This window comes from Rissa tridactyla, chromosome 7, assembly GCF_028500815.1.
Source record: "Rissa tridactyla isolate bRisTri1 chromosome 7, bRisTri1.patW.cur.20221130, whole genome shotgun sequence".
NCBI classification, from domain to species: domain Eukaryota; kingdom Metazoa; phylum Chordata; class Aves; order Charadriiformes; family Laridae; genus Rissa; species Rissa tridactyla.
The window spans coordinates 29,261,414-29,287,751 of record NC_071472.1 but is presented as its reverse complement, the minus strand read 5'-3'; the positions used below and the strand labels follow the sequence as shown (position 1 = coordinate 29,287,751).

The 26,338-nt window shown below is 36.5% G+C and overlaps 1 protein-coding gene across 1 annotated transcript in view; it reads left to right on the top strand.

Annotated features, from left to right (window-relative positions):
• CERKL (ceramide kinase like) overlaps positions 1-26,338 on the top strand; it is a 58,344-nt gene that overhangs the window by 5,410 nt on the left and 26,596 nt on the right. The window contains exon 2 of the mRNA XM_054208923.1: positions 19,873-20,115. Coding sequence (XP_054064898.1) covers positions 19,873-20,115 — 243 coding nt within the window. The remainder of the gene's footprint in view (positions 1-19,872; positions 20,116-26,338) is intronic.

Here is a 26,338-nt window from a genome sequence, read left to right as displayed (position 1 = left end):
TTCTGGTGGTTTTCTTGTATTTCACATCTTTATGCACCTCTCTGTTTATGTTGAAAGGAATTAACATTACTTTAATTCTCTGCCTCCAAAGAGAGAGATCAGATATTTAAATCTTTGTTGCGGAGAATAAGTTTCTATGCTAGGTCTTGCAAATTCTATTTGTGTATGTTTGGGTTTACATGCATGTTAAGTTGGAGCGTGTGTTAGTTGTAGGGAGCTACGTGAGTTTGAAATAACAAGATTTATATAGCTTTCACACAGCATAGTAACTCTTCTTTGTGGCCTTTTCTTTTTAATGCAAAACACTTTCTATTGGTGATATGGTGGGTTTTGTTACCTTAAAGCTCTTGTAGGCCATAAAATGGCAAGTTTTAGACTTGCCTAAAGGTGATAGGTTTTGGTTTTGTGGTTGGGTTGGTGTTTATTTTTTTTCTTCCCCTCTTCATTTTTCCTGTTGCACTGTGTAATAATTATACCTTGCCATATACTGTTATAGATAAGGCGATGCTCTGCTTTATTCATCTCCCGTGCCTGCCCGGCGAGTGAGGGACTGGGTGGCTGGGTGCTTGCCCGATTCTGCATCATCAGGCAGTTGGCACACCAGCAACGAGCCAGACGTAGCTGGTGCTGATATTTTGGCTGCGGAACAGGCCAATTGAAGAAAGATAGGTTGGAATCGAGGAGCGATCAAGAATACTGCCGTGGGGTGAGCTGATATATTAAGGATTTTGGTGAAGTGCCATATGGGTGTGAGAGGGATTTGTGGGTACTATGGAGAGGGATATCAGTGAGTGGAGGGGAAACTGAAGCTGTTGCTGGGCAGATAGGAAGACATGCAGGGTGATGCTATAATGCATGAGGTATGTCTGATACAGGGTAGGGAAATCCCTAGAAAGTCAGAGGAGACATAATAATGTGGTGAGGTAAAGAGAGGTAGGGTGCAAGTTTATTTAAAAAACAAAATAATTATCAAACTTCCATAATTTTCCTGTCCATGGAATAATTGCCAACTCTTCTGCCTATGCTTTCTGTGCAGAGGTGTGCAAGAGTAAATTGATGGTCTTGCTTATATACAATGATGGAAAGAATCCAGAAGTGTATATTTAAAAAAAAGTTGATATACTATCCAATCTGTGATGTCCATGCTAGTGCTATTTTCATGTCTGTGATAGTGATATAGGGTTAAGAGGCCCTTCCTCAGTGTAAATTAATGTTCTTTTTAAGTCATTAAAACCAGTATGCAGGCAAATCCCACCTAAATCTTGTATCTCAATTTCTGAATCTGTTCTTCAGCCTTTGAGAAACACTACTTATTTTTTTTTTACCTCTCTTTTGTATTCTAGATGCTATTGTAATCTTTTGTTGGTTGCCATTTTACCATATCATCCCTGAATTTGTACCCCTCTACTGTGCACCTTTATGTGTTTTCTGTTGCATCAAATGTTGCCAACTAACCTTGACTTTTCGAGTGTAGTTTATTGGATAATGCATGATTTCTTTCAGGCAATCCCTTACAGTTAGAAGCAGTGCTCTGTAAATGTCCAAGAAGCTACATAATTCCTGATTCCTGAAATCCTTTTTTTTTTTTTTTTTTTTCTTGTAATGTCTACAGGAAACACATACAAAATCTGATGAATAGCTTGGCCACCCGAAATCTGAGACTGCTGCCTACTTTCTTTGTCTGCGGCTGTTTCTCTCCTTGGACTGCGTGTAGAATGTGGTTCTGTAGCACCTTGCGTGAGATAGTTGTTGGGATCATGGTGTCTAATGGGGTCTTCTGCTATGGTAAATCCAAAAAAGCTTGCTCCCATAGTTGTAACTGTTCATGGTAATGAACAAGTTAAAATTGAGAATATGATGTTCTTTTGCATTTTCTTATTTTGTATCTTGGCAAAATACATGCTCAGATTAACGCATTTCTGTCTTTATTTTACAGTTACAAAATAGAAATAAAAATAAAGCAGGAAAGTCTGACATCTGCTCTCATTGGAGTCAAGATAAACAAAACTTAGATAAACAATTTTCCTTTCATTGTAGATGTCTTACTTGTTAACTATGTGTTACAAAAGCAGCAGGTAATAGATGCTGTTGCAATTCTGCAAAAAATAAACAAACAAATAGGTACTGGATAGAAGGAATTCCTTTATGTTTGCTGTTTCTTTTAGGTATATCTAACTATATTATATGCTGCCTTTAGAAGGAAGTTTTTACTTCAGTACACTTAGTACTCTAAAAATATTTTTATCCTTCTTCTGAAAAATCTGAGAACATAGATCTGAAGTTTTTGTGTACCTTAACATTAGTGGGTCATGAAACTAATGTTTTCCTTTCAAGGAAATCAGTGGTCCCAGTTTTTATAACTTATGTTGTAACAGTATGTGCAGACAAAAAACCATAATGTGTTGCGTATGTGATACACATCTTACCATATTGCCATAAGGAACTGCTATTATGTTAGACACCAACTGATTTTGTGATAGTGTTGGATTTCTCTCACATATGCTTATGTTTTTGTACAGATGATCCTTTAGGAACATCTGCTAGTTTTGTGGTGGTATCTGCTGTTTCCTTTCAAAATGTGACCTTTTTGTCATCTACTACTGGGACTGCTATAGGATTGCATTATACTAAGATCCTTTTCTAAATTGATTCCTGTCTCATAGACATTAATGGTCAATGTTTGAGTTAATTGGGTTTCACCATTCTCTGATATACTACAGAGTTGATTGCAGCTGCAAAGTTAATAAATTAACCTTTTAAAATACTATTTAATGATTTCATTTATTTTTTTATTAAATCTGCTAAGTTGTTAGTGACTAGAACTTCCTTCTTCCAACTGTTTAGGTTGCCTCAAAAATACTTGCGTCTGACGACTAAGTATAAGGATGGTATTTCTCAAAGTATTTCACTAGGCAAGAAGTTTTGGAACTCCCCCCTTGCAGTTTAGGAACCCTTCCCACTTTAGTTGAAGCGCAGATCCTTTGGACGGTGATACCAGTTCAGGCATCACTGTCCAAGTGTAGCTGAGTAAGTGAAGTTGCAAGTGCAACTGAAATTCATTTGCACATGTGGCACTGTAACTGGCAGAAAAGTCATAACCCTGTAACTGCAACCAAAAATGGGTTCTTAGCATTTTGGATGCTCCTCCTCTTGGATGAATTACCAAGTTGTAATATAATGTCTCTTTCACATGTAGACATTATCTGGGTAAATGGATGCTATGTAGCTACAATGAAGAGTTGAAGACATTGGTATTTCCTATTTCTGCACTCTGGCTGAGCATAGAAATCCTTTTTGTAGGACTTCAGACTTTACTGTCAAACTGTTTTTCTGTGGCCCTCTGCAGGAAAAAGTGGCGTCTTGATTTTTTGTCATTCGGAAAAGTGGCTAATTATTTTGTTTCCAACATATGAGGTATGCTTGTATAGAGATAGTAGTTACTTTCACATAATATTGTTTGTGGTTTTAAAAGTTAAATGTGTATTTAAGCATGCATGAGACTTAATATTTTGAAAAACAATTAGGTTTCTGGCACTTCTTTAGCTTCATTTATTGATACGCATTGTCATCTAGTTATACCTGTTTTACTCCAAACTGTACTAATTTCAAAGGTGATTTTGAAGTTAAAAGTAATTGACTTCTACTTTCCAGTGACAGTGTTGCTAAAGGAAACAAAAAATTAGTTAACTCATTTAAAATGTGTTTATGGCTTTCTTGGTTGAACCTAAATTTCTTGATGAACATGTATTTTGTTACTATCAAAGTATGCAGATCAAAAATGCACTATTGAATGAGAACATTTTGCTTCCTGTAAGGTCTCAAGGTAACTCTTTTCCTGTTGTGTTTCCTCATGGACTCATAAAAATCATAACCCCCACCCCCCCATAACGTAGCTCCATCAGAGCAACAAGGAATGTCCCACAAACCTGGAAGTTATGTGATACTAGAATTACCAATATCACCAGTTCTTTTTTGGAGAAGAATCAATAAGCTGATTTTCAGACAACATCACAGTCCCTGTTATTTAGGTACCGTTATGAGGAGTGGCTTGTTTATGGTGTAGGCAAGTCTTAGCTGAGTTTATCTTTTGGGAATGAGTTTGGTGCTGGGAGATGACTGCTTTTGTCTGAAGCCTTGAGCTGTATTTGTATCTTTATCGTGCTCGTAAGTGGGAGCGTTTAAAAATGCTGATGTACAGATTGAGAGGGTGCTTCTGATTTTATTCCTTCCCCAAATTTTCCTAGCTTGTTTCTTTTTAAGATTAAAGAGTAATCCTCAGTTTATTCTTTGATGGTTGGGTATGTGATTAAAAGAATTTTTTTGGTGTGATTTACGTTTGCCACCCTAGCTGAATGTTGTGAAACATTTTAACATAGTGTCCACTGTAAATGCCAAATATTGAATGTTATTTTATGAATGTTAGAGATTAAAGAAACAAAATACAAAGCACAGAACTCATGTGGAGCTCTTTATGTATTATCTGTCAATGACAACGTAGCTCTTAGCAACTTTGAGATTGATGCAATAAATACGTAAACCCTTAAGCTGCAAAACCAAGAAAATGCTTCAAGCCACACTTAATTTGGAGTTTTGTGATATGATTGTAAGCCAGAGCATGCAGAATGATTGTAAGCCAGAGCATGCAGAATGATTGTAAGCCGCAAAGCTTAATTTTTGTAAAATTGGAGCTCAGAAACCAGAGTGGATCACGAATCATTTGTGTGATCCTAGGATAACTTGTATAAGAGGTAAAAATTATTTTCCACGCCCACTATTGGCTTTATGTTACAAGGAATGATTAGTTTTCCTTACTAGTAGTATGGAAGCTGGTGTTTTCTCTCATGGTCTTTAAGTGATAACAGATGCAGATAGTAAGTTTGTTTAAAAAAAAAAAAAAGGTGTTTTAAAGTAAAAAATAAAAATTGTAGGCTGAATTTTCATGTGAGCCTTGATAATATGGTAGCCTTTCTGTAAGGGATTTGATGAAAGAAAATTCTACTTCTTATGTTTAAGATCTGGTGCAACTTCCTCCCTTTCCTGGTTTCTTGTTTAATTGTAGATGTAAGAATATATTAAATCTCTTGAGAAAAAAATATATAGTAACTTGGTTTACCTCACGGTTCTGTAATCTAGCATGTAGCTGTTTCTTTCCTATGTGTTGCAATTTTAAACAAATCTGTTCATGAACAGAATTCAGTGCTGAACTCTGGATTTCCTGGCTCTTGTCTGTTTGGCTATATAAGATGGGAGTTACTTAAATGCTTTTCAGTATGGAGTAATTGCCGTAGTTGTGGGTTTATTTGAACTGTGACAATAAATCTCTTCTGTCAGTCTATACACTCAAGTGAATATAGGAAAGTATGCTTTGCAAAGCTCCGAAAATGCAAAGCAACAGATGTTATGTACTGCACAATTATGCGTATCCTGGAAACAGTTCTTTACACAGTGCAGACAGTCTTGGAAAAACAAAATTTGACATACAAATGACCAAGTTAAGGGTAGCTGCAATAAATACTTACAACTAAATATAATGCTGTTTTGCAGATGCTGCTCTGAGTTTGAGTAATTAAATGCTAAACTTAATAGTTGTATTAAAACACCCTGTTTGACAGATGTTTAAATATCATCCTTGTATTTGTATTTTTCTGTATTGTTTTAGTCCAGCATAGGAGAAATAGAATAAGTATTCTCACTTAAAAATAATGTTATAGGAAAATGGATTTTTAAAAAAGAGCCTAAGTTATTCTAACTTAAGTGAAAATTCTTGTAAATAAATTGCTAAAAGTAAATAGGAAAAATTTCCAGCTAAATTGCTGGCTTTCTGTGTGAAAACAGCACATTTTTGCCTGTCTGATCTGTTGACTGCTCTGAAGATGGTTCAAAATGAGATTGCTCTTGTCCAAGTCCTCTCCCTGGTTCGCCGTTTGTCGCAGGGCCTTTTGGAGACTCGTCAAACAGCTCTGTCAAGAAAGCTACTGAAAGATTTCATACTTGGATGGTTTTGGACTTCCCAAAGGCCTGCTCTGTCACATCTACATAGTGTAACTGGAGGCGAGGTAATTAGTTAGAGATCAAAATTTTCATAGCACCAGTGAATAAAATTATCATAGCATAAGTGAATAATAACAGTTAGATGGCTATAGATGGTGCTAACTCATGCTGACGTAAAACTTTGAACAGATTTGTGGTTTCATTTAGTAAATTCTGCAGTTGGCACATCCTGTAGTAAACCTAAATGTATTGATATGTTACAATGATCGGGAGAAGGTTGTATATAGATGTCTATTTTTAACTTGGTATTATTAAAGGAAAAAGAATGCTTCTGAATATTTTGTGTGAAATGGACTGTTTCTTGGTCACTTGACTACAACACAGTCATTAAACAAGGCTGTGATTAAACTAAGAATATCCTCCAAATCCTTTTCTGTTCCATGTATCTTTTGTGATAGAGGAGTAATAATAACTATGATTGCTTTAGAAAACAGTGCTTAGCAGAAGAAAAGAGAGTACCTGATAAATGTCTGTAGTTCTTTTTTTTTGTTTGTTTACTGTAGTACAAACAAAAATGAAATAAAAAGGCTTTTTTCTGCACTTACATTTGTTGAGGAGTTAATTATTTAAAATATGATGGAAACAAGCAGGTGGTGTTTTTGAAATTTCGTCCCTAGGTCTCACTTGTTTTATGGAAACCATTTGTGGAACGTACACACAGAAATTCAGTACTAAACTTGCAATGTAATTTGTACATATATGCTTGTTTGTCTTCGTTAAAGTGGCTACTGCTTTTTACATTTGCAAGTTTAACATTTTAGCAATATTAGTTTATATGCAGGAGCAGACTAATAAAATGAACTTACAGTAAAAATGAAGCTGTTCTTAAATATGTTTCTGTTTGGTTTGTTTCCAGTGTTTGTTTTCTTTGTCTAATTCATGGAGCGAAGGCTACCTGAAAAGTTCGCAATGCCTTTGGTATATTAACAATGTGGTCTGGAAGGAGTATGGAAGAGGAAAAAATGGCATGGGATAAACATGAAAAAGCAGAAATGCTGATTTTTTTTTTTTGTTTGGGGAATGTTAAAATAGGAGTGGAAAAGCATTTAGAGACTGTCAGTTATGTCCTACAGCACAGCTTCAGAGACATGACCATTTTGCAGATTTAACTGGGTAATTGGACAGCGAGTCCAAAAGTTGATATAATTAAGTTTAGTATAATGTATTGATCTCTTATCTGAATGCCATCAGCTTGGGATCAAGATCAGGAGCTGTAGCTAGACCATTCCTAACCTATATTCCTAACCTGGGGCCCCTAACATTAGAAGGACACGGACCTGTTGGAGTGGGTCCAGAGGAGGGCCACAAAGATGATCAGAGGGGTGGAGCACCTCTCCTATGAGGACAGGCTGAGAGAGTTGGGGTTGTTCCGCCTGGAGAAGGCAAGGCTCTGAGGAGACCTTATAGCAGCCTTCTAGTACCTAAAGGGGGCCTACAGGAAAGCTGGGAGGGACTCCTTATCAGGGAGTGTAGCGATAGGACAAGGGCTAATGGTTTTAAACTGAAAGAGGGGAGATTTGGATTAGACATTAGGAAGAAATTCTTGACTGTGAGGGTGGTGAGACACTGGAACAGGTTGCCCAGGGAAGCTGTGGATGCCCCATCCCTGGAGGTGTTCAAGGCCAGGCTGGGTGAGGCTTTGAGCAGCCTGGTCTAGTGGGAGTTGTCCCTGCCCAGGGCAGGGGGGCTGGAACTAGATGATCTTTAAGGTCCCTTCCAACTCTAACCAGTCTATAGTTCTATGATTCTATATGATCATAGGTTTATTATGTGGAAAATGTCATCTGTCATTTAAGCAGTTGTTAGGATTATTATGTTAAGGGTCATTAGAACATAAATGGAGACTAAACCAGATGTTTGTATGCTCTATAAACCAAAGGTTGTTTAACCACATCTTGAATAGTGCGTGCAGTTCTGGTGTTCTCAACAAAGATGATGTGGGACTAGAGAAGGTTCAGGGGGTGACAATGATTAACGGTCGGGAATGGCACTTGGATGAGAGTGACAGACTAGGCTGGCACTCTTTGGTCTGAAAGGGAGGCAGTTGAGATGGGGCCTGGAGAGAGTAGATGGCAATGGCTTTCCATCTTCCAGCGTAAGAAATACGATGCATCTAATAAGGCTAACAAGAACCAGGCTCAAAACTAAAGGAATAATCACACAGCAAGTAAGAGAACTGCAGAACTTACTGCCAAGGGATATTGTTAATGCTAAAAGATTTTGTGGATTCAGCTGGAGAAGCAAGGCCTCATTTGAGTGCTGTTAAATGTGTAGAAACTGCAGTCAGTTCAGGGTGTCCCAAATGAAAACAGGTGGGGAGGGGAAAAGTATTAGTGGAAAATAGAATAAATGCTTGCTTTATTCCTTCTCTTCTCTTAGCATCTGCTTATGGCTATGGTTTGACATAAGATACTGGGACAGATGGACTTTTGCTCTGATCTGGTATTGCTGGTCTTACGTACCAGAAACCTGTTAGATTATATTTAAATTATATTTTACGTAAAAGCACACATGCACACTAGTCTGTAACTCCATCTGTATTTGCACTACTAAGCAAGCTTTCTTGGTAGAATTTGAACTTCAGTTTGCCTAACCTTCTATTTAAAAGGTACATATTTTTGTTGGTGGATTGATATAGTTTAAAGAATGTGTGTTCTTTGACAAAATATCGAGGTTAATTTTATTACATGTTTTTAAGAATTAACAATACAGTAGCAGACTGTATGGGAAACCGGCATTTCTTCACCATTAGTGCCTTGAAAATATTGTTTATATGTATGTTTATAATTACTATAGTGTTGGGGTTTTTTTATTTTTATTGTGGAGAAGGGAAGTTAAATTCCAAATACAATAGATAAACTTGTATATGATATAAGTCTGAAACCATTACAAACCATTCCAGAGGAGTAATTAGTTTCATCAACCTCAAGGTAGGAAAAAGTGCAACTTTAATATGCTTAGCTGGTATTTCCATACATCTTTTTTGGAAGATTTCTGATATTCAGAGGGTGGAAGATGACTCTCAATGTAAAACACCCATTTGTTATGTCAACAGCTTAAAGATGCGTGCCAAGATTGTCTATTGTAATTAATTCTTGAACACAGGTGGTGATAATTTTCTTGCACTGTTTCACTTTAAGGCTGTCAAAGATTATTGTCCGATTTGTAATGTGCGGCTGGATATGTGTAGAAACTCAGATGTGTTAAATTTACTTTTAAATGAGTGAGGTAAGTTTAATATTGCGATAGAGGAAAATTTGAATAGAATGGTAACAATAACGTGCACACTCTGCAAGCGCCTGCTGGAGACAGTCTGAAGATGCATCTCAGTTGGTGTATGGGTGCTTGGAATATGAAGCTCTCTGATACTGCAATCATATGCAGGATCTTTATGCTGTGAGTAAAATTCTTAGGATCTGCAAGTAAGAATCTTACATCAACCTCATAGTGGCAACCCCTGTACGTATGTGTCCATTTGGTGTAATGCTATCATTTAAAAGTTTGGAATAGTAAAAATTCATATGTATTATGAGACGTTTGAGTTGTGTCTTTCTGATCCGACGCATGTTTCTCCAAGAGTGAAAACTCATCTGAAACTGTTTTTTTTGATATGTCAATCAGTTAGTCTTTCTCTTTGATTTTTGTACTACTTAGTACTAGGATTAGGAATAGACTGCAATTAGCTACAGTTATCATACTGGAGTTAAGAGGAATAGATGAGGAGATGTCAAGGAATTTGTTTAAAATAGATAGGAGGCTGCTGGTGCATGCAAGGATGAAAGTCATCATGGAAAATTTAAAGGTGGTGGTTTTTGTTGCTGTTTTTTTGTCTAGGGACTCTGTTTTGAAGCAGTTGATGTGCCTGTCAGGAAATAAGTAGGTTTCTGTAACTTAGTATACTAATGTAGTTTGATGTAATAGTGGAAGTTATTTCTATGCTGATAGTTAGTTTTGAATTTCATGGTACTCGATGCTAAAATTTTATTCACGAAGAGTTTAATAGATTCTGCACGTTCTTTAAAATGCATTAATATATTCTACTTTATGCACTGGTTATTACACAAATCAAAACCAAGATGGAGATCTTTTGATTTTTGAGAATCTCATGAAAATTTCAAATAATGGATTTTAAATGACTCATTACCATTTATTCTTATAATTCCTGAACTGGGTAACAACATAAAACATTAAAATAACTCAAATTACGGGCTTTACCTGAAAATTTTTGAGTGTATTTTGATTTCCAAAATAGCATTATATATAATTTTCTTACAGTCTAATCAGATATTCCCCAGAATTATTTTTTTTTTCTGGAAAGCATTTTGTAGAGCTGTTGGTACGCTTTGCCAGTGTCTTAGGTACGTGGTTCGAAATTTAAATTAGGTTAAAGACATTTGTTATTTGCAATTTCTAGTTTTATTTCGACATAAGTGTATTGCAGTGTGTATTCAACAGTTCTGCTGCTATATGAAGTAAGCATATACTTAGCTTGCTGCGCAGATACACGGGCACAGGTGGACATCTTGGTAGTATGCACCATGCAGTGAAACACATGGCGCTACACAACATGGGGCAAAGAGCACGCAGTTTGAATTAGAAGTCATTTTATGGATACCTTGTAAATTTGTGCTTGTTCATATACGGGCTGTAATTTCTAAAAAGGTGTACATGTTTTGATATTGAACATTTCTGATACATGCATCACTCTAATGTAGCTGTCCTTGCTTTGTGAAGAGAGGCAGTATTGCATGAGCCTGTTTATGTCAATATTTTAATAATTTATCTTTATAACTGCTTTTGTCTATATTTATAGTAACATTGGCACCCTGTGTACAGAAGATACAATCAGTGCTGAAAGGAAACTTGCATCCATCTGGAAGCAATAAACTTTTCTAAAAGACTGCACAGCGTTACTTAATCCTGTGATTTCTTACTGTGAGTGAAATTAAGGTTGGGTTCAGTTGTGTCACATCATATTGGTATCAAATCTTCTGTGAGAGCTTTGTCATTGTGTTAAGCTACAAACAAAATATAAAAATTGATGAAAATCTGAGAATGTAATTTCCTCAGTCACAGGATTATGCATCACTGCAAATGTAGTCAATTCCATATAATAACAATAATTGTAATACCAGAAAGCTTTTTGTAAGCTTTCTCTTTATATGAAGGGCTAATTTGTATACTGCACCATTGAGTAAGTATACCTTAAATTTTGCATTGTATTCTAAGCCATTTTTGTACTATACATATATCATGTATAAAGTATATTTTTAATGGGCCAAAATATTTTACAAAGTTAGAGAAATACGAACAGCTCCGTTAAGAGGAAGGGGGGAAAAAGCCCCATGTATATTTCAAAGATCATCTAACAAAATTCTGTGAGGTTTCTTGTTGCGTTTCTTTTAAGTCTGTTAGAAGTGTGGCATACGTGAACAAAATAGGATTCATTCATCCCTGCAGGCAAAGTGGTGTAGTTTACATTCTTCCTTTTCCTATGTGGCAACTGAGCTGAAGAGTGCTGGGGTGAGGGAAGGGTTTTATGCTTGTCAGAGGATTCTGGTGGTGCTGTTGCCGTCTTCTACCCTTGGGCTAGTGTAGACGGTGCAGACAGATTGATACAAAGGAGGGCTGAGTGTATGAAGAAAGCTCCTGAAAAAATAGACCAAAGATCAATGAGGATGAAGCCAAACACGTAGCTGTTAATCAATGAGAAATTTATGGATGAGCTTATCTAACAGCTGATAGCTATGCTTCAATACATAAAAGCATGAGTTGCTAATATACATGAATTAGCAATAGCTTCAGGAAGGAAATTGTCCTTTGTTTAGAATGGGATGTGTCTGTTCTTTTTTCCGGAAGAAAATGTTGGCTTGAAAATCTTTTCCAGAAAAGACCAAAATTCAGATATTTGAGGCATGTAGAGTTCTCTGAAACACTGATGTTTAGCACTATGGGTGGTTTGTAAATTTGTATTTGAGGCTGAAGCAAATCTTGTGCTGGGAGGAGTCCAAGTAGAACTAATTATTAACTTGTAGTTAATAGAAGTCACTGATGTCACGTGGCCATAAGAGGCTATTTTGATTCCCTCTCATTTTCTGAAATGACAGAAGTAATTGCCATGATTATGACATATGTTAGTAGGTACAAAACAGCATGTATGCATGAGATTTTTTTCAAATGAATGTAAAATTAAGCTCATGTTTCCTCTTTGGAGATTCTCTAGTACCTTTCAGCTCTGCAAGCCCCATTGTACTGAATCATGTAAGTTATTAGATCCCAGTCTTCTGCTTTATTTCATAAATCTCTCTCTTTTAATGAATTCCATTATATTATGGTCGTATTGTTGGTCTATATGAGACTAGTCATTTAATCTGATGCTTGTGCTTGCAGAGGTTTTACACAATGATGGAAATCATTGATGTTAGTTACCGTGTTGTTACTCCGAAATCTGTTACGTAACTCCTTTAACTTATTACATTAAAAGCCCCAAAGTTTCAGGCACTTCATAAAAGGTTTGCTGCTACTTTTCCAATCATATTATGAAATTAGGCAGTGTGGGGGCCATACTCTTCACATAAAATGTAGCTTTCTGTAGTACGTTTATTTTCAGTGACCTCTTTCTTGGTGTGGTGTTAATGAGGAAATTTAACTATTTAAAACCACAGTCTTTGCTGCGTGCATCCTCTCAAATGCTTCAGGTTCAGAATCACTCGGTGTCTGCCTTGCTTCCTTTCAGCTAGTGGTGGTGTTCTGCACAGCATTATTCCCAGTAGATCTTTTTAGGGCGGATATTTTTCATTTCATCACCTCCCTCAAATTCTTTGTTGGGGAATGAAGGGGAAACGCTTCCTTAAGGTGACACTTCTTGTGTGGAACAGCATTAGGCCTCGTGCTAAGCTTTAATCACACTTATCTATGGAGGTATTTATTCAAGAAGCTATTGGGCTTCTTTTCAAACTACCAAGTTGGGTATGTTTTTTGGACAAAGTTCTGCCATTAGCCTGTAATTAATAAGCAAGGTACTTCACTGCTCTAAACCAGAGATGGATCAAGACATTAATGAAAGCTTGATGGATAGATGTCTAATGAGCCTCATTACAAGATGGTGGTCCTGTCCATGGCCTGCTGGGACATCACGGACACCCAGGATGCTGGGTCCAGGTGTCACTCTTGAGATCTGGTGGCGCTCAGAGGGGAAGTCTCCAGGTCCGTCTCTGCTCCAGGGGGAGTCAGCTCCAGGAAAGATAACCTCTGAGCTGTACTAAACTCTGCCCTTATGCTATGGGATTAATTGAACTGTTCCCGTGTTTGCTCTGCCAGTTGCCAGCATCATCTTTCATTTTGATTCAGCCAGAACTGGGCAGTTTAGCTGCGGTAGTTTTTTGTCAGAAATTTGCCTATTGCCATCTTTTAAAGGTGGTGTGAACCTTACCCAAATTTAAAGTCCTTGAGCATGATCCAACTCAGGACTTCAAGGACTTACACCAAATGTCTCCTGAAGCTGCTCTTCCTGCAGTTGCTGTGATGATACGATGCTGGGCACAGAGGCATGTATCTGCAACAGCCCTCTAGGTTTGATAAGGATGTTCAGAAGTATGAGGCTTAGTCCTTAAAAGATGTGATGGAGAACATTGGAATCAGCTGCTCAAGGGGTCTTGGGGGAAAGCAGAGGTTGAAACATGGAGAGAGACAAGACGGGAGGATGAAAGGTAGGAGGCTGCCGGTTTAGATGTGTTTACTCATGCTATGAATATAGTAAAATTGCCAAGAAATACTCTGAGCAAAGAATGAAAAAACTTTTCACTTTCTGGAGAATGCATTGAAACTTGCACAAGACCATCAAAGCCAGTTTTATATTGTTGTCTTTATCACATTTTGTCTTTTTTTAATTATTTGTAAGAATTACTGGACAGAGAAATGAAATAATGTAATCTTGTAAAAGCCTTTATCCCATGATCTCAGATTTGCATAGGAAAGTTACCGGGGTTTTTTGTTTGTTGGTTGGTTTTTTTTGATCTGAGTTTGAAAAATTGGATCCTGAAGTACATATTTGTTCAAGAATACTATTTATTTTTTTTAATATATCAATTATTCTTCATAATAATATTATTTTTAGAGATAGTATGATACTACTTGAAATAAGATGATTTCTTTGAGCTGGAGTAGTGAATAATGCTTTTTCCTGCTGTATTAAAATAGTGTGTAACTTCCTCTCCAGCAAAACTACCTTAATGTGCCGTTATAGGTTTATAAAGCAGAGTTTTATTCTGAGACTTACAATTTTTTTAGTTGATAAGATGTAAATAGAGCTCTAAAAAATTAAGAGAAAACATTGTGCATCTTTCCCAGTTCTTGCTGACTCTTGTTGATTCTATGATCTGTGTGTGTGATCTTTGGGGAGTTAGCAATTGGAAGTGAAAATGCACAGCAGATTGGCTCCAACCATGTTGGCTTCCTGCTGGTGAAAGGAGACAGTCCCAGTCCTTCCTTCTGCCCTGTTGTGTATTTTCTTGTCGCTTTGAAGCACCTCTGGTTTTGTAGGACTTGTGTTGAACTGATCATATTAAACAACTTGTCAGAAGACCATGGCAGCACAAAAGCTAAAAATAGAGTGGGCAATCTGTGTTACTTTAGGGAGTTGAATTGACTCAGCTTGGTTTTGCCCAGTGCCAGACATAAGGAAAAGGGCTGGACTACACAGTTGTATCAGTGAGGGAGGGTAGGTGCCTGTGTTGGAAGAGGGATTAGCGGCAAGGTATTGCATTGGCTTGGCAAAATACATCACTTCACCCTCACATTCTCGAGAGACAGAGGATGAAAATCGGTTGTATTCCTGACAGATGTTTTTAAGCTCAATTTTCTGCCCCGAAGGAATACAGCTGTTGCTGCAAGTGAATAGCTGCCATTAAAAGATGAAGTTAGTAGTTACACCTGCTTTTACCCTCCAGCTCTGGAGGAACTGAGATGCATCTCTTCAGTACTTTGTAGTACTTCTGAACTCCTTGATGCTCCTGAGGTCATTATACACAGTCTGAGAAACGTTTTTTTAGACTAGGGCCTTGGTTGTGTTATGCTTCTCTTACAACATCATTTGAAAGGACTAGAGTAGCATAAAGTAATCTTCAAAGAAAACACAGCCCCTCCCCAACCTGGCCCTTGCTGTCCCTTCGTCTCCTCAGCTTACTGTTTGATACCCTTGCCAAGCAGAAAGTGCAATTTTGCTTTCTCTGCTTGCGGGAGAGAGTAAGAGGTGTAGCGTCAAATTTTGCCGAAGTGTTGCATGACCTGTCTTTTTGAAATAAAAAAAAAAAACCAACCTTGAAAACTCAGATGTTCTGAAAATAGCTTTTCTGTCTCATGTTTGGTATTTAAATTAATGTTAAATAGCCTGACGAGCTATACAGTGATTCTCAGCTCTTCTGGCAACAACGATCATAGGCGCTCCTTTATATTTCTCATTGTCAGTCCTTAATCAAAGTTGTAACTGAAAACTGTAGAGGTTTTATGAATCAGTTGCATGCTACTTACTGTGCTTTGCAGACTACAGGAAGAAAAAAATGGGCTTAACAGTTCCTAGTTTATATGCGTTAGGCATTATCATATTAATTTGAAATATTCCTAAGCCTAAATTTGTAGATACATTGTCAAAATTAGTTTCATTTTTTATTCTATTTACTTCCTTTTTCGTTTTGTATTAATGCAGTTATATCCTTATTATATTATTATGTAGCTATATATATAATGCAGATGTATATTGCATATCCTGAATGGCTATTCTGAAAATAGTGTTTATACAGTGTAGGATGATCTGTAATCAGTTCTATAATAACTACCGTTGATCGCTGTCTTTTCTTTGGTATAGTCTTGATAATTTTTATTTCTAAGTATTTCTATTATGTTACACTGCACTCAGTTATAGCAACCAACTATTAACGAAGTAAACGTTGAGAGTGTAATGGGACAGAGAGCCTAAAATGCATAAGAGATTTATCTATTAAATGTAATTAAGTGGGGCTAGGTGTCTTGCCAAAGGTCATAGGAAGAATTTATGACCAGGGGAGTATAACACATTTTCCTTCCTGTCCAATCCTCGTACTTGAATTACACAGTCACATTTCATGTGTATTTTCTACTGTTTTCCAGATATTTGTTACGGAAATTAAGTCATCAAGTACCACTTCTAGGTGTTGGGCCTCTGTGGTAGAAAAACAGTCCAATAAGTGTTTTATTCTTGAAGTGTTGGTGTTTATATTTTGATAACACCCTTCTCTTTCCGAACTGTTCTATTTTTCAGTAGTACTGCTTTCTTCTTTGTGTATGTTTTCATCAATTTTGCTGTAAACATGTGTAATAATCTATTTGTTTAAAGCCTAGTTTAACACCCTTAACTAATTAAAATTTGGGTTGCTATTTATAATTAAACTGTATTTGAGCGTATTAGACCCTCACCCTTTGATTTAGCTCAGTGTGGTGTATTTAAACATAATTTTTTATTAAATAAGAGATTAGACTACCATAAATAGGAAAAATGTCAGGTAGCCTCATTGCTTGAAATCAGTGAGAGGATAAATAGGGGCATAAAACTTCTTAGAAATTCATATATCCAGGCAGGGTTTTTTTTTTTTCAAGCTGTATTTGGAAAAAAAAAAAAGTGGACATGTGCAGAAACTGTGAGTACAATTAGCGTCAAGCAGATAAATCCAACTCTAATCCTGTTTACGCTCTACATCAGACAGATGTGCTGAGATTGATTTAGACAAGCCCTTGGCTTACAGCAATATTTTTTTTAAGTGCCATATATTCTGGTTTTGTTAGATCTTTGTTAAATGTTAAGTGCTGTTAGTTTTACTCTTCGGAACGCCTGCAACCTACTTTATACAGGTTCCCTCTCTGCTCTTGTGATGACAGAGCAGCCTGGTAGAAGAGATTATCTTTATTCCTTGTAATTAAATTGACTTTTTTTTTTCAGAAGATACAACAATGGGAAGCGGGTACTGAATTAAATAAATAGCATGATATCTAATAGATGTATACTTAAATCTCTTGCAAGAACAGATGGTACCCAATATCTTTCTAAGTAATGTGAGAGGATAGTTAATGTCCTGAAACAGCTAGCAATAACCAATGTGATACTAACGAATCATAGGGTTTTGGAAGTTTAAAAAAGTGTCTAACCAAATAAATAGTTTATTTTTAAAATAAACTTGGTTGTTACCACATACTAGAAATATTTTATAAATGTAGCTCACGATTAAATTTTCTTTATTTGAATTGTTTTATAAAATTTTGCTGTATTTGTGATGATCTTATTTTCAGCAAAAACAGATAATGAAAATTATAGAATGTGCTGAGGGACTTTTATGCAAATTTCTTTTCAACTTTAGTAAAAATTGGCTGTCCTAATCCTACTAGCTAGTTAATATTTGCTCTACAATTTAAAACTCGAGGCTGATGCTTTTGTACGATTCAGTATTCCTACAGTTTATGTGTTTCTCCAAGCTGTATCTGGAAATGTATTCCAGTAGAACAACGAGAGTCAAGTACTACTTTTGGAAGTGTAGTGCCGCCTAGTAAGAATATGTTATTTTAAATTTCCAAAGTTTTGACGTGCATCTGAGCAACACAAGAATTTGACAAATACAGAGTAAGGGGAAGGTGTAAAAGCAAATAAGAGTCTGGCTGAAATAGTAGCTTGAAAAGAATAGACAAGACCTGGCTTATGAGTAAATGTCATTCTACGAAAGCTAGTGGGGGAATAAAAAGTATTTTAACAGGCCTTCATTTTACTTGATTTGTGCAGGATAAATAGGCTAATGTTTGGCATTTATTTGTGATGCGTATGCATAACATGATCATTTACCCCAAAAAAAGAGCAATACAAAGTATGAAAAAAAATAAATATCAAGATCTCTGATTTGGTAATGTTGGTATTAAGGTTACTTGTACAATGTCCACTCTCCCTTTGAGTCTATGCAAAATCATAGTTCAAATGGAATCATGCAAATTTTTTTCCCCTCAGTCCCTCGATTTCTTTCAATATATATTGTAGAAAATACTTTTATAGCAATGATTACAGTACTTTAAGCTTTGTTTTGTTTTCTGTTGTTTGGTGAGTTTCCTCCTGTTTATTTGCTGCATACTTCTGAAAAGCTGCGCTACAGACAATTTCCCGTGTACTATCTCAGTGCACACACACATTTACTTGTCACAGTATTCCTGATAAGGATGGAATGATTTTAGTCCAATTTTACACCTTAGTTAGCTGACATATGGAGAAATCAAGATGGTAAAATGTAACAAGTTGGAAAAATATGTAAGAAGTATAAGGTCATCTGCGGTAGGTTATTTGGTATGGAATAGGAAAAATTGGGTTGTTTGAGAATTGTCAGGAGAGGTAATACTGACTTAAGCTTTAGCTGTGTTAGGATTGCTGCGGTGCAACAATCTTCCAGGATTTCTGGATAGAAAGATGATTGCTGCATAGTCTGGTTCAAGAAATAATGTTGAGAAATGCCAGCGTCCGTTACAAGAATTGATGCAGGCTTCTTTTTCTCTGCTCAGGAAAGTTAGGACTCCCTGAAGCCCTCAGCTTCATGTCGTGTAATGAAATAGGCGACACGTGATTTTGCAGCCTCACACTTGCAGTGCTGTCCATCTTCTCCAGGAAGACAGTTAAAAGAGTCTTTTTCAGCTTCTCCCAGGCACTTCAGTACAGCATGCAGCAAATAGTCATCAAACAGAATCTGTTATGGCTTTTGCTATTGAGAAACCACTTGACTGAGCTGTTGCGAGATTTGGAAAAGGTTTCTGGTTTGTAGTGTTTCTTGCCTTGGGCTGCAGAGGGACCTTTATAGGTCTAGCATATCGGAACGGCTGTAATTACAAAGAAAGCAGGAAAGCTTTTCTTTTCATGTCCAGAGTATCTGACCCCTACAGCAATGGTGACATTTTTCATTCAATCTGTGTATCTGACTTTGTTTTTGAGGAATCAGGTGTTTTATGGCTCAAGAGAGCAGAAGGAAGGGAAGCCTGTATCACAGTGGTTCACTTGGTCCATCTCCAAAAGGCATCTGGAACTAGTGTCACTGAAGCGGTAGTGTCTGCAGCCACGGTGTCCCTGTGCACGACAGCCCCGAGATAAGAAAACCTTCACTTAGTGTTCGAGCCTAGCGCAGATCTCCCCTGGGCTGAGGGTCTTGAACTGTCAAAAGAACTTTTGAAACTGTTTTTCTTGAAACTGTTTTTCTTTTACTTGTCTTCTAAAGTAAATTTGTAACTCGAAAATGAAAGCTAAGATGGGTGACACGCTTTTTGCTTATTTTTCTGTTTTTGCTTAACTGTTTTCTGATATGTCTCCAGTCTAAACTCAAAAGGCAGAAGTCGTATCAAATGAGAATATAAATTGAGCATATAGTCAGCTTGGGTCATAGCACCCTTTCTGATCGATGATTGAGGAGAATACAATGAAGAATTTGCTCTTTGAATGCAAATGCAAAAAATAAAAAGTGGTTCATTGTTCTTAGTCTGCAATTTTATTCATTTTTTTCAATATCAGAAAAGGGATTAAATAACCTCTTTGAATTCATGTTATTTGTATAGCTGGATACCTAACCTAAATAACAGAAAGTTGGTAAAATGTAAGACCAGTGATTGAGCCAAATTATATGCAATAAGTTTCAATACAGGCATGAGCAGATGCAACAAGTGAAGCTAGAGATGAAGCGGTAACAGTATTTTATTTTTTTTTTTAGATATTACTCCTAATCATATCAATAATGCTTCTTTTTCTTTTCTTTTTTTTCTTTTTTTTTTTCCCCACAGGTGATTCCAGTACGGTTTTACAGGCTCAAGAGGAGATTATTGAAATGAAAGATGTATTTTCAGTAAAACTGAAACGTCGTCGTTTTGCAGGGCAGAAAAATGGTGGTACTTTGTTGGGTATCACAATTTTTAAATGCTTGAATAAAGAAGGGAATAAACTAACAGACTGTGCTGTCCATTTAAATAACTTAAGTGAAGATCATTGTCAATCGTGGTTTAGACATCTAAAGGAAATTTTGAATGGTAAGTACCTAATTGGGGTTGATGTCATTATTATTTCAGACTTGTTTCTATTGGCAATACATAAAGTTGAGTGATGCCTAGAAAAATATTTTGCCTGTGGAAATTAAGACACACAGATATGAATGTTATTGCTGGTGAATGCTTACTACTGAAGTTTTACACGGTGAAGTGTAAAATTTAGGAAAGTGACAATAATTGACTAATGCATCTGTAAAAATTAAATTGATGCTATTTTTTGGAAGTGTTTTGGAAGCTGCTGAAAATAAGTGGCTTACTATATTCTGACAGAAGAGCCTTTTGGGAATTCAGTTTCTTAAAGAAATAAAACACATTGTTGATGTTTTCACATGGAATTGCAGCACATCTAATGGGACTACAGATACTGCAGTCCTGGGCACACTTCAGGGACTTCCCAGTGACTGTTTAGGAGCTCCCACTTGAGACCTGCAGATTCTTTAAGAGACTAATGGGAGAGACTTTCCTCTTCTGCTTAAATTCACAGGTGGAACTCCTCTTAAGTTTCTGTAGGACTCTTATTGTATGATTTTATACAAAATGTATTGACACTAGCTAGTGATGAGAGGCTACTCTTAATTTTAAAAATACTGTTCTGTGTTTGCCTGGGCTGATGCCAGTTTCAGGATGCTTTGTTTAACCCATGATAGTTGCATTTTTTTTCATGGAAGCTGTATTAAATTTAAGAAAAAAATATTCACCATTTAGGGAAAAAACTCAAAACACCAAAGACTTTCACTGTAATTTAATACTATCAATGTTGGAAAGACACAGAATATAGCATACTTTTGATTTAAAAAAAACCCAAAACAATAAAAAACCCACAAACCAAACTCTCTGATTTAGCTCCAAAATATGTCTCTGCTTACAGACTATAGTAAACGAGTTTGTTTATTACAGAAGAAAAACAATCCATCTTGTAATAGCTGAGTTGTTGATGCTGAGCCAGATTACAGAATTCAAATCTTACACATCTGTAGTGTTTGTAATAACACTTTCAATAATGATTTATAGTTTACTTCTACTAAAGTGACTACTATCTGTGTCAAAAGCAGATATTAGAGAATGTAAAATAATATGAGTTATTAACGGTGCATTCTTACATTTTTTGCTTACAATATGCTTTGGATTTTACAAATAAAAGTGTATTAAAAAGTGCCTTCCCTTGCCCCTTTTTGAAAGGCTTTATCACGAAATATCCAAATCTGCAGAAGTGCCAAGATTCTTGCAGATCTCCAGCTACCCATAAAGGCAAGGACATTTGCATAAGGAGCAAATGTCTGTTTTGTTCCCAGATTACCCTCCATCCATCAGGAGCAGTGATACCATATGTTCACAGAAAAAAAGCTGCAGTATCTCCTGCTCAGGTTGTCTTGACTTGGAGGTGCAGCCTCTGTTTTATAGCTTTGTAATTGGAAGCCACCTGAACCTGAAAAAAGCATTCTGTGCAATGTTGTTGCTGTTTCTAGTTCTTCCTTTGGCTTCAGTTTTTCTCCAGAAGCTCAAACCTTGCACAGATTTTTCTTGATCTCTAATCCATACATTTTTCTCCTTTCCTTTTAGTTCAGGAACAATCAGGACTAAGAAGGGGGGAAAAAAAACCCCAAACACAAACCCCAGAATATAATTTACTAATGTGTTTATTGTTTTAAGTTCTGTAATTACAGTAGAAGTTTTTACACTGTTACGTTTTGAAGACTCAGTGGATATTCAAACTGCCTTTCTATCCAGAAAAGCAGCAAAAAAACCAGCAGCATTTTTGCATTTAATGTGGCAGAGACACATTATCAGTAATTTAAACAGTGATGGTATAGTGATGGTATAATTCAGAAACAAAAGTCGTGTTATTTAGAACGTACCAAACATTGGCAGGAAGTTCCCAGTGGGATCCAAGTCTGGGCTAAAAGTATAAAATGCAGATAAGTTCTGTTGATTCCTCACTAACTGAAATCTCAAAAGGCACATTCGTATATCTCTGCTCAGTGATGAATTTTCAGCGTTTTTGCTTCTGACATCTTTGTTAATGAACTCATATTGGCTCCTTTTTGGTTTCCTTATGAACTGCAGGATAAAGTTAAAATTTCATCCTTCTAAAATGATAACAATTTAAGTGTACGTATCTTTTTCAGATCTATCTGATCACAAAGTAAATTTTCATTAATTGCTGCATTATTTACTTTAAGGTTTTTTATTACTTCTAGGCTGGAGCAAATGAAAAGCTGGTGATTTACCGAAGTAGATTGTATATATGTTTGGGTATGGCTGTCAGTAAACATGTACTTTCATTTGTCAGAGTGGCTAAATATTATGGAAAGGTGTGTCTCTTTTCAAAAGAAATGCCATTTCTATTTGTTTACCTTACTCTGACAGGTTTTTAGGTTTTTATGCATATGTAGTAATTTGAGGAACAACAAAAGCAAGTTTATCAGTGATGACATGAGCTAGAGTTTTATCTGGAGATTTGCTCTAGTGAAGATTTCACTTTTTTTCTGAAACACCATGTACACGGTTTCCCTTTTACTGTGCGTCTTGTGTCTGACTTGAACGTTTCCTGCATGGTTTTTCCTGTTCATCCTTGCTCTCTTCATAGTGAGTATCCTCTGTTGCTTTCAATTTCTGCTCAGACTAGCTAGGCTATAATTTTTGATGAAGCCTGTCGTCATACAAGTGAGCACACAGATATAATGTAGTTATTTAGAATGTAGTTACTGTGGCTGCTATTAATGGCTTTTTGTGTGTGTGTGAGAGAGGGTAACAAAACACGTGTACTACCAGCTTCCCACTTTTAAATAAGTTCTTATTTTCTGCATAACGTTTCTGCTGCTCATGTGCATGCCAGCTAGATATGAAGAGCCTGCTCAATGATACGGTGATCTTCCCATATATTGCATATTCGTTAAACTGATGTAAAATAATCACTGCCGTCTTGAGGCATGCACCTATGGAGCCTTGGTTCTGGACTGGCTGCCGGAAAGCCCCAAATGGCAGCTTAGACAAACTGTAGTGTGCCGGTGAGCTCACGTCAGACCTGTTGTACACCTAGCTCTCTGTGATTTTGATTTATACGTTCGCATCCTTTTGTGCTGGACTCACGGGCATGTACAGCGGACATACTCTGTCAGTGGAATTCACTGTTTAATTTAAAATCCTCTGTGCATGCAAATGCTCAGTGTTACTTAAAGAGTTGATAGCCCCAGAAATGGAAGAAAATGCATAATTATCAATGCTTATCCATTTGTTGATTATTATTATTATTATTTTTAGCAAGGTAAGACATATTTTTTAGTAACAGTTGATTTGAAAAAGTTTTACTTAAAAACTTTGTAAACTATCAGAAGGCAGTAAATATGGTTAAGAATAAACGATAAAGTAGCAAAAAAATGCATAAAGTGCATTTTATTTTTATCTACTACTCTGTAGTATCTCTCACAGTGGGATTTGATATGAATGTCTGAAACTTCATGCATGAAGTTTTAATTAAACCATTAATGTTAAACATTAACTTTGGTTAGTTAATATTAACAGTGGTGTCTCCATAGTTACATTAACAAATCTGTCTCATATTATTAGTTTTCCTCATGTATAAAATTCTTACTGCTGTATAAAGTATTTATAAATGTATGCAATAATGACATGATTCCAGGCTCTTAACTTTTGTAACATAAACCCATTTTCATAAAGCTAAGAGCTGAAAGCAGCACAGATGTACGTCTGAGTGTAGCGTCTCTGCTGCCCTATGAGCCTTTGTTTTCAGAACACCCTGATTGACCCACCACCTTTCATGGTTCACTGCTTCACTTGATAGATCAAGTTTAAACTAGTGCATATTAGCACATTTGTTAGTACTAGAGGAACAGTTGGCCTTCCTGCTTTCGGCTGCTGGTTCGTTTCAAATGGAGCAGCCACGGCAAACAATAACAGAATACCAGTTAGGAGAACACCAAAAGGCTGACAGACTGAAATCAGTTGCAGACTGTAGTAAATGAGATTTAATTTTCTTTAAACAACATCTATATGGATTAATCAAAGATGATTATTATTTAAAAATGCTTTTTAAGAAGTTTCACTACATAATTGTGTGAAAGTTTAATTTTTTGACTGTTATTGGATATTGTTATTCATTAAACTCAGTTTTTTGGTGTGTTATAACATGTCCAGCTAATGATAATAATGACAAATAATTTTTGTTGTGATCATTCTTTCATGTCAGTTGGCACTCATTTGGCACAAACAAATCAGTAGTGTACCATATCCCTGCTCAAATGCCTTGTTTGTGATACCTATTGCTATAAATAAAATAGTTTACCTCTCTAAAAAATTAAATTGATATTCAAGCAGTCATAAAGAGAATATTCTAACACTTCTATCCTGTGAATTCATTTGATTCTTGAAAATCTCACTAGGATTTATGTATTAACTCTGTTCTAGTTTTCAACAACAACCTAATATATATAATCATAAATACAGTTCCTGGTTTAGAATAATTTTTGGTTAAATAAAATAATTCAACTGTTTTCTTAAAAATCTAGGATTTCCCCCTGCCCCCAGTTGAAAAGTCTGTATTCTTTTGCCTGCTTATGCTTTCTTGTAAAGCTTTATATTGCCAGCTGGGGCCTCGATTTTTACACCTAAAACTCAAAGTTAAGTGAGATACTGATGTTTGCTTTTTTCCCTTCAGTTTTCTGCTCATGGTGGTTTAGCAGTTGTGGTTTATTGTAACTCGCACTGTCTGGGTCACATTTATGACACTTCATCACCTCTCTACAAGCTTTCTACTTACCTATTCCTTCCCTTCGCTTCATGTGTTATAAATATATATCCATTTATAAATTTAAAGGTATGTTTTACTTACAAATCAAAGACTCTGTAGTCATTTTTTACAGTTTTGTGGCTCTGGGTGTTGGTGGAGGTCGAGCATTTAGGGGCAGCTGATCACAGGTAGATCTCTCGTAGAGAAGATAAGAAGCATTACAGCACATTTATCAATGTGGCTAAATCTTTTCTCTTTTAAATCAGGAGTCCGTATTCTTGTTGCCTTCAATTTAATTTCTATTGACACTTTAGGCAAAATTATCAGGCCACAGAAATTAATTTTTTGGTCTTAATATTTTTATGACATCTAAAAGACTGCAACAGTACCAGATAGCAGATTTCCATTAAGTGTTTTGTATAACAATTATTATAATGTCTTTATGATGATGATTTATGTGTTTTAATAGACTTCAGGAACATTTATTCCCTATTTGTGTGGTAATTCCTATGATTAGAACTACACTACAGTACAGTACTGTTTCTGCTTCCAGAGAATCAAGAATAATTTAGTTGGAATGTACCTCTGGAAATTATCTATTCCAGCTTCCTGCTAAGAACAGGTGAGCTTCTATATGAGATCAGATTGCTAAATTGATAAGTTTCGAAAATCTCTAAGGACGGACATTCCACAGCATCTCTGGGCAGTGTGGTCCATGGCTTAACCGCCCTCATTGTGAAGAGTGTTTTTCTTTATTTCAGATTGGAATATCCCTTGCTGCAACTTGTGTCTGTTGCCTTTTTGTCCTTGCACCTGCAAGAAGTCTGGCTTGGTGGTCTTTGTTACTCCCACAGTAGACGCTTAAGGACAGAACTTTGGTAGATTTTCTTCTCAAGGCTATCCAAAGGCAGCTCCCTCTGCCTCTTGTATGTGGCCTGTTCCAGCCCCTTGTTGTTGTCACAGTCCTCCGTTGGACTTGCTCCCCTTTCTCAGTCTTATGCTGGGGGCCTAAAAGTGAACGCAGTTTTTGAGAGTCAAGCTCAAAAGATGTTGAATACAAGGGCATAGTGATACCCTTTGACCTGCTGATCACCCTCTTGTTGGTGCAACCCAGTAAGCACTTGGCCTTCATGGCATCAGTGGCACAGTGTACTCATGTCCCAACTTCCTGTCCATCAGGAACCTCAGATCTCTCTAAAGAGGTGCTGCATAGTTGGTCAATCCCCAGCCTGCACTTCGAGGGTTGTGCTGGGCCGGGTGCTGGGCTTCATGGTTGTCTTTATTGAACATCTTGAGGCTTTTGTCAAACCTTTCTTGTAGCTAATCAAGGTCCTTGTGAATGGCAGCCCTGCCCTTCAGCACATCGGCTGTCCTCACCAAGTTCCCTATTTACTTTTTATCTCCTTTTTATAGGAGATACTTTCAAATATAGGTAGTAAGGCTTATTACTGAAGACAT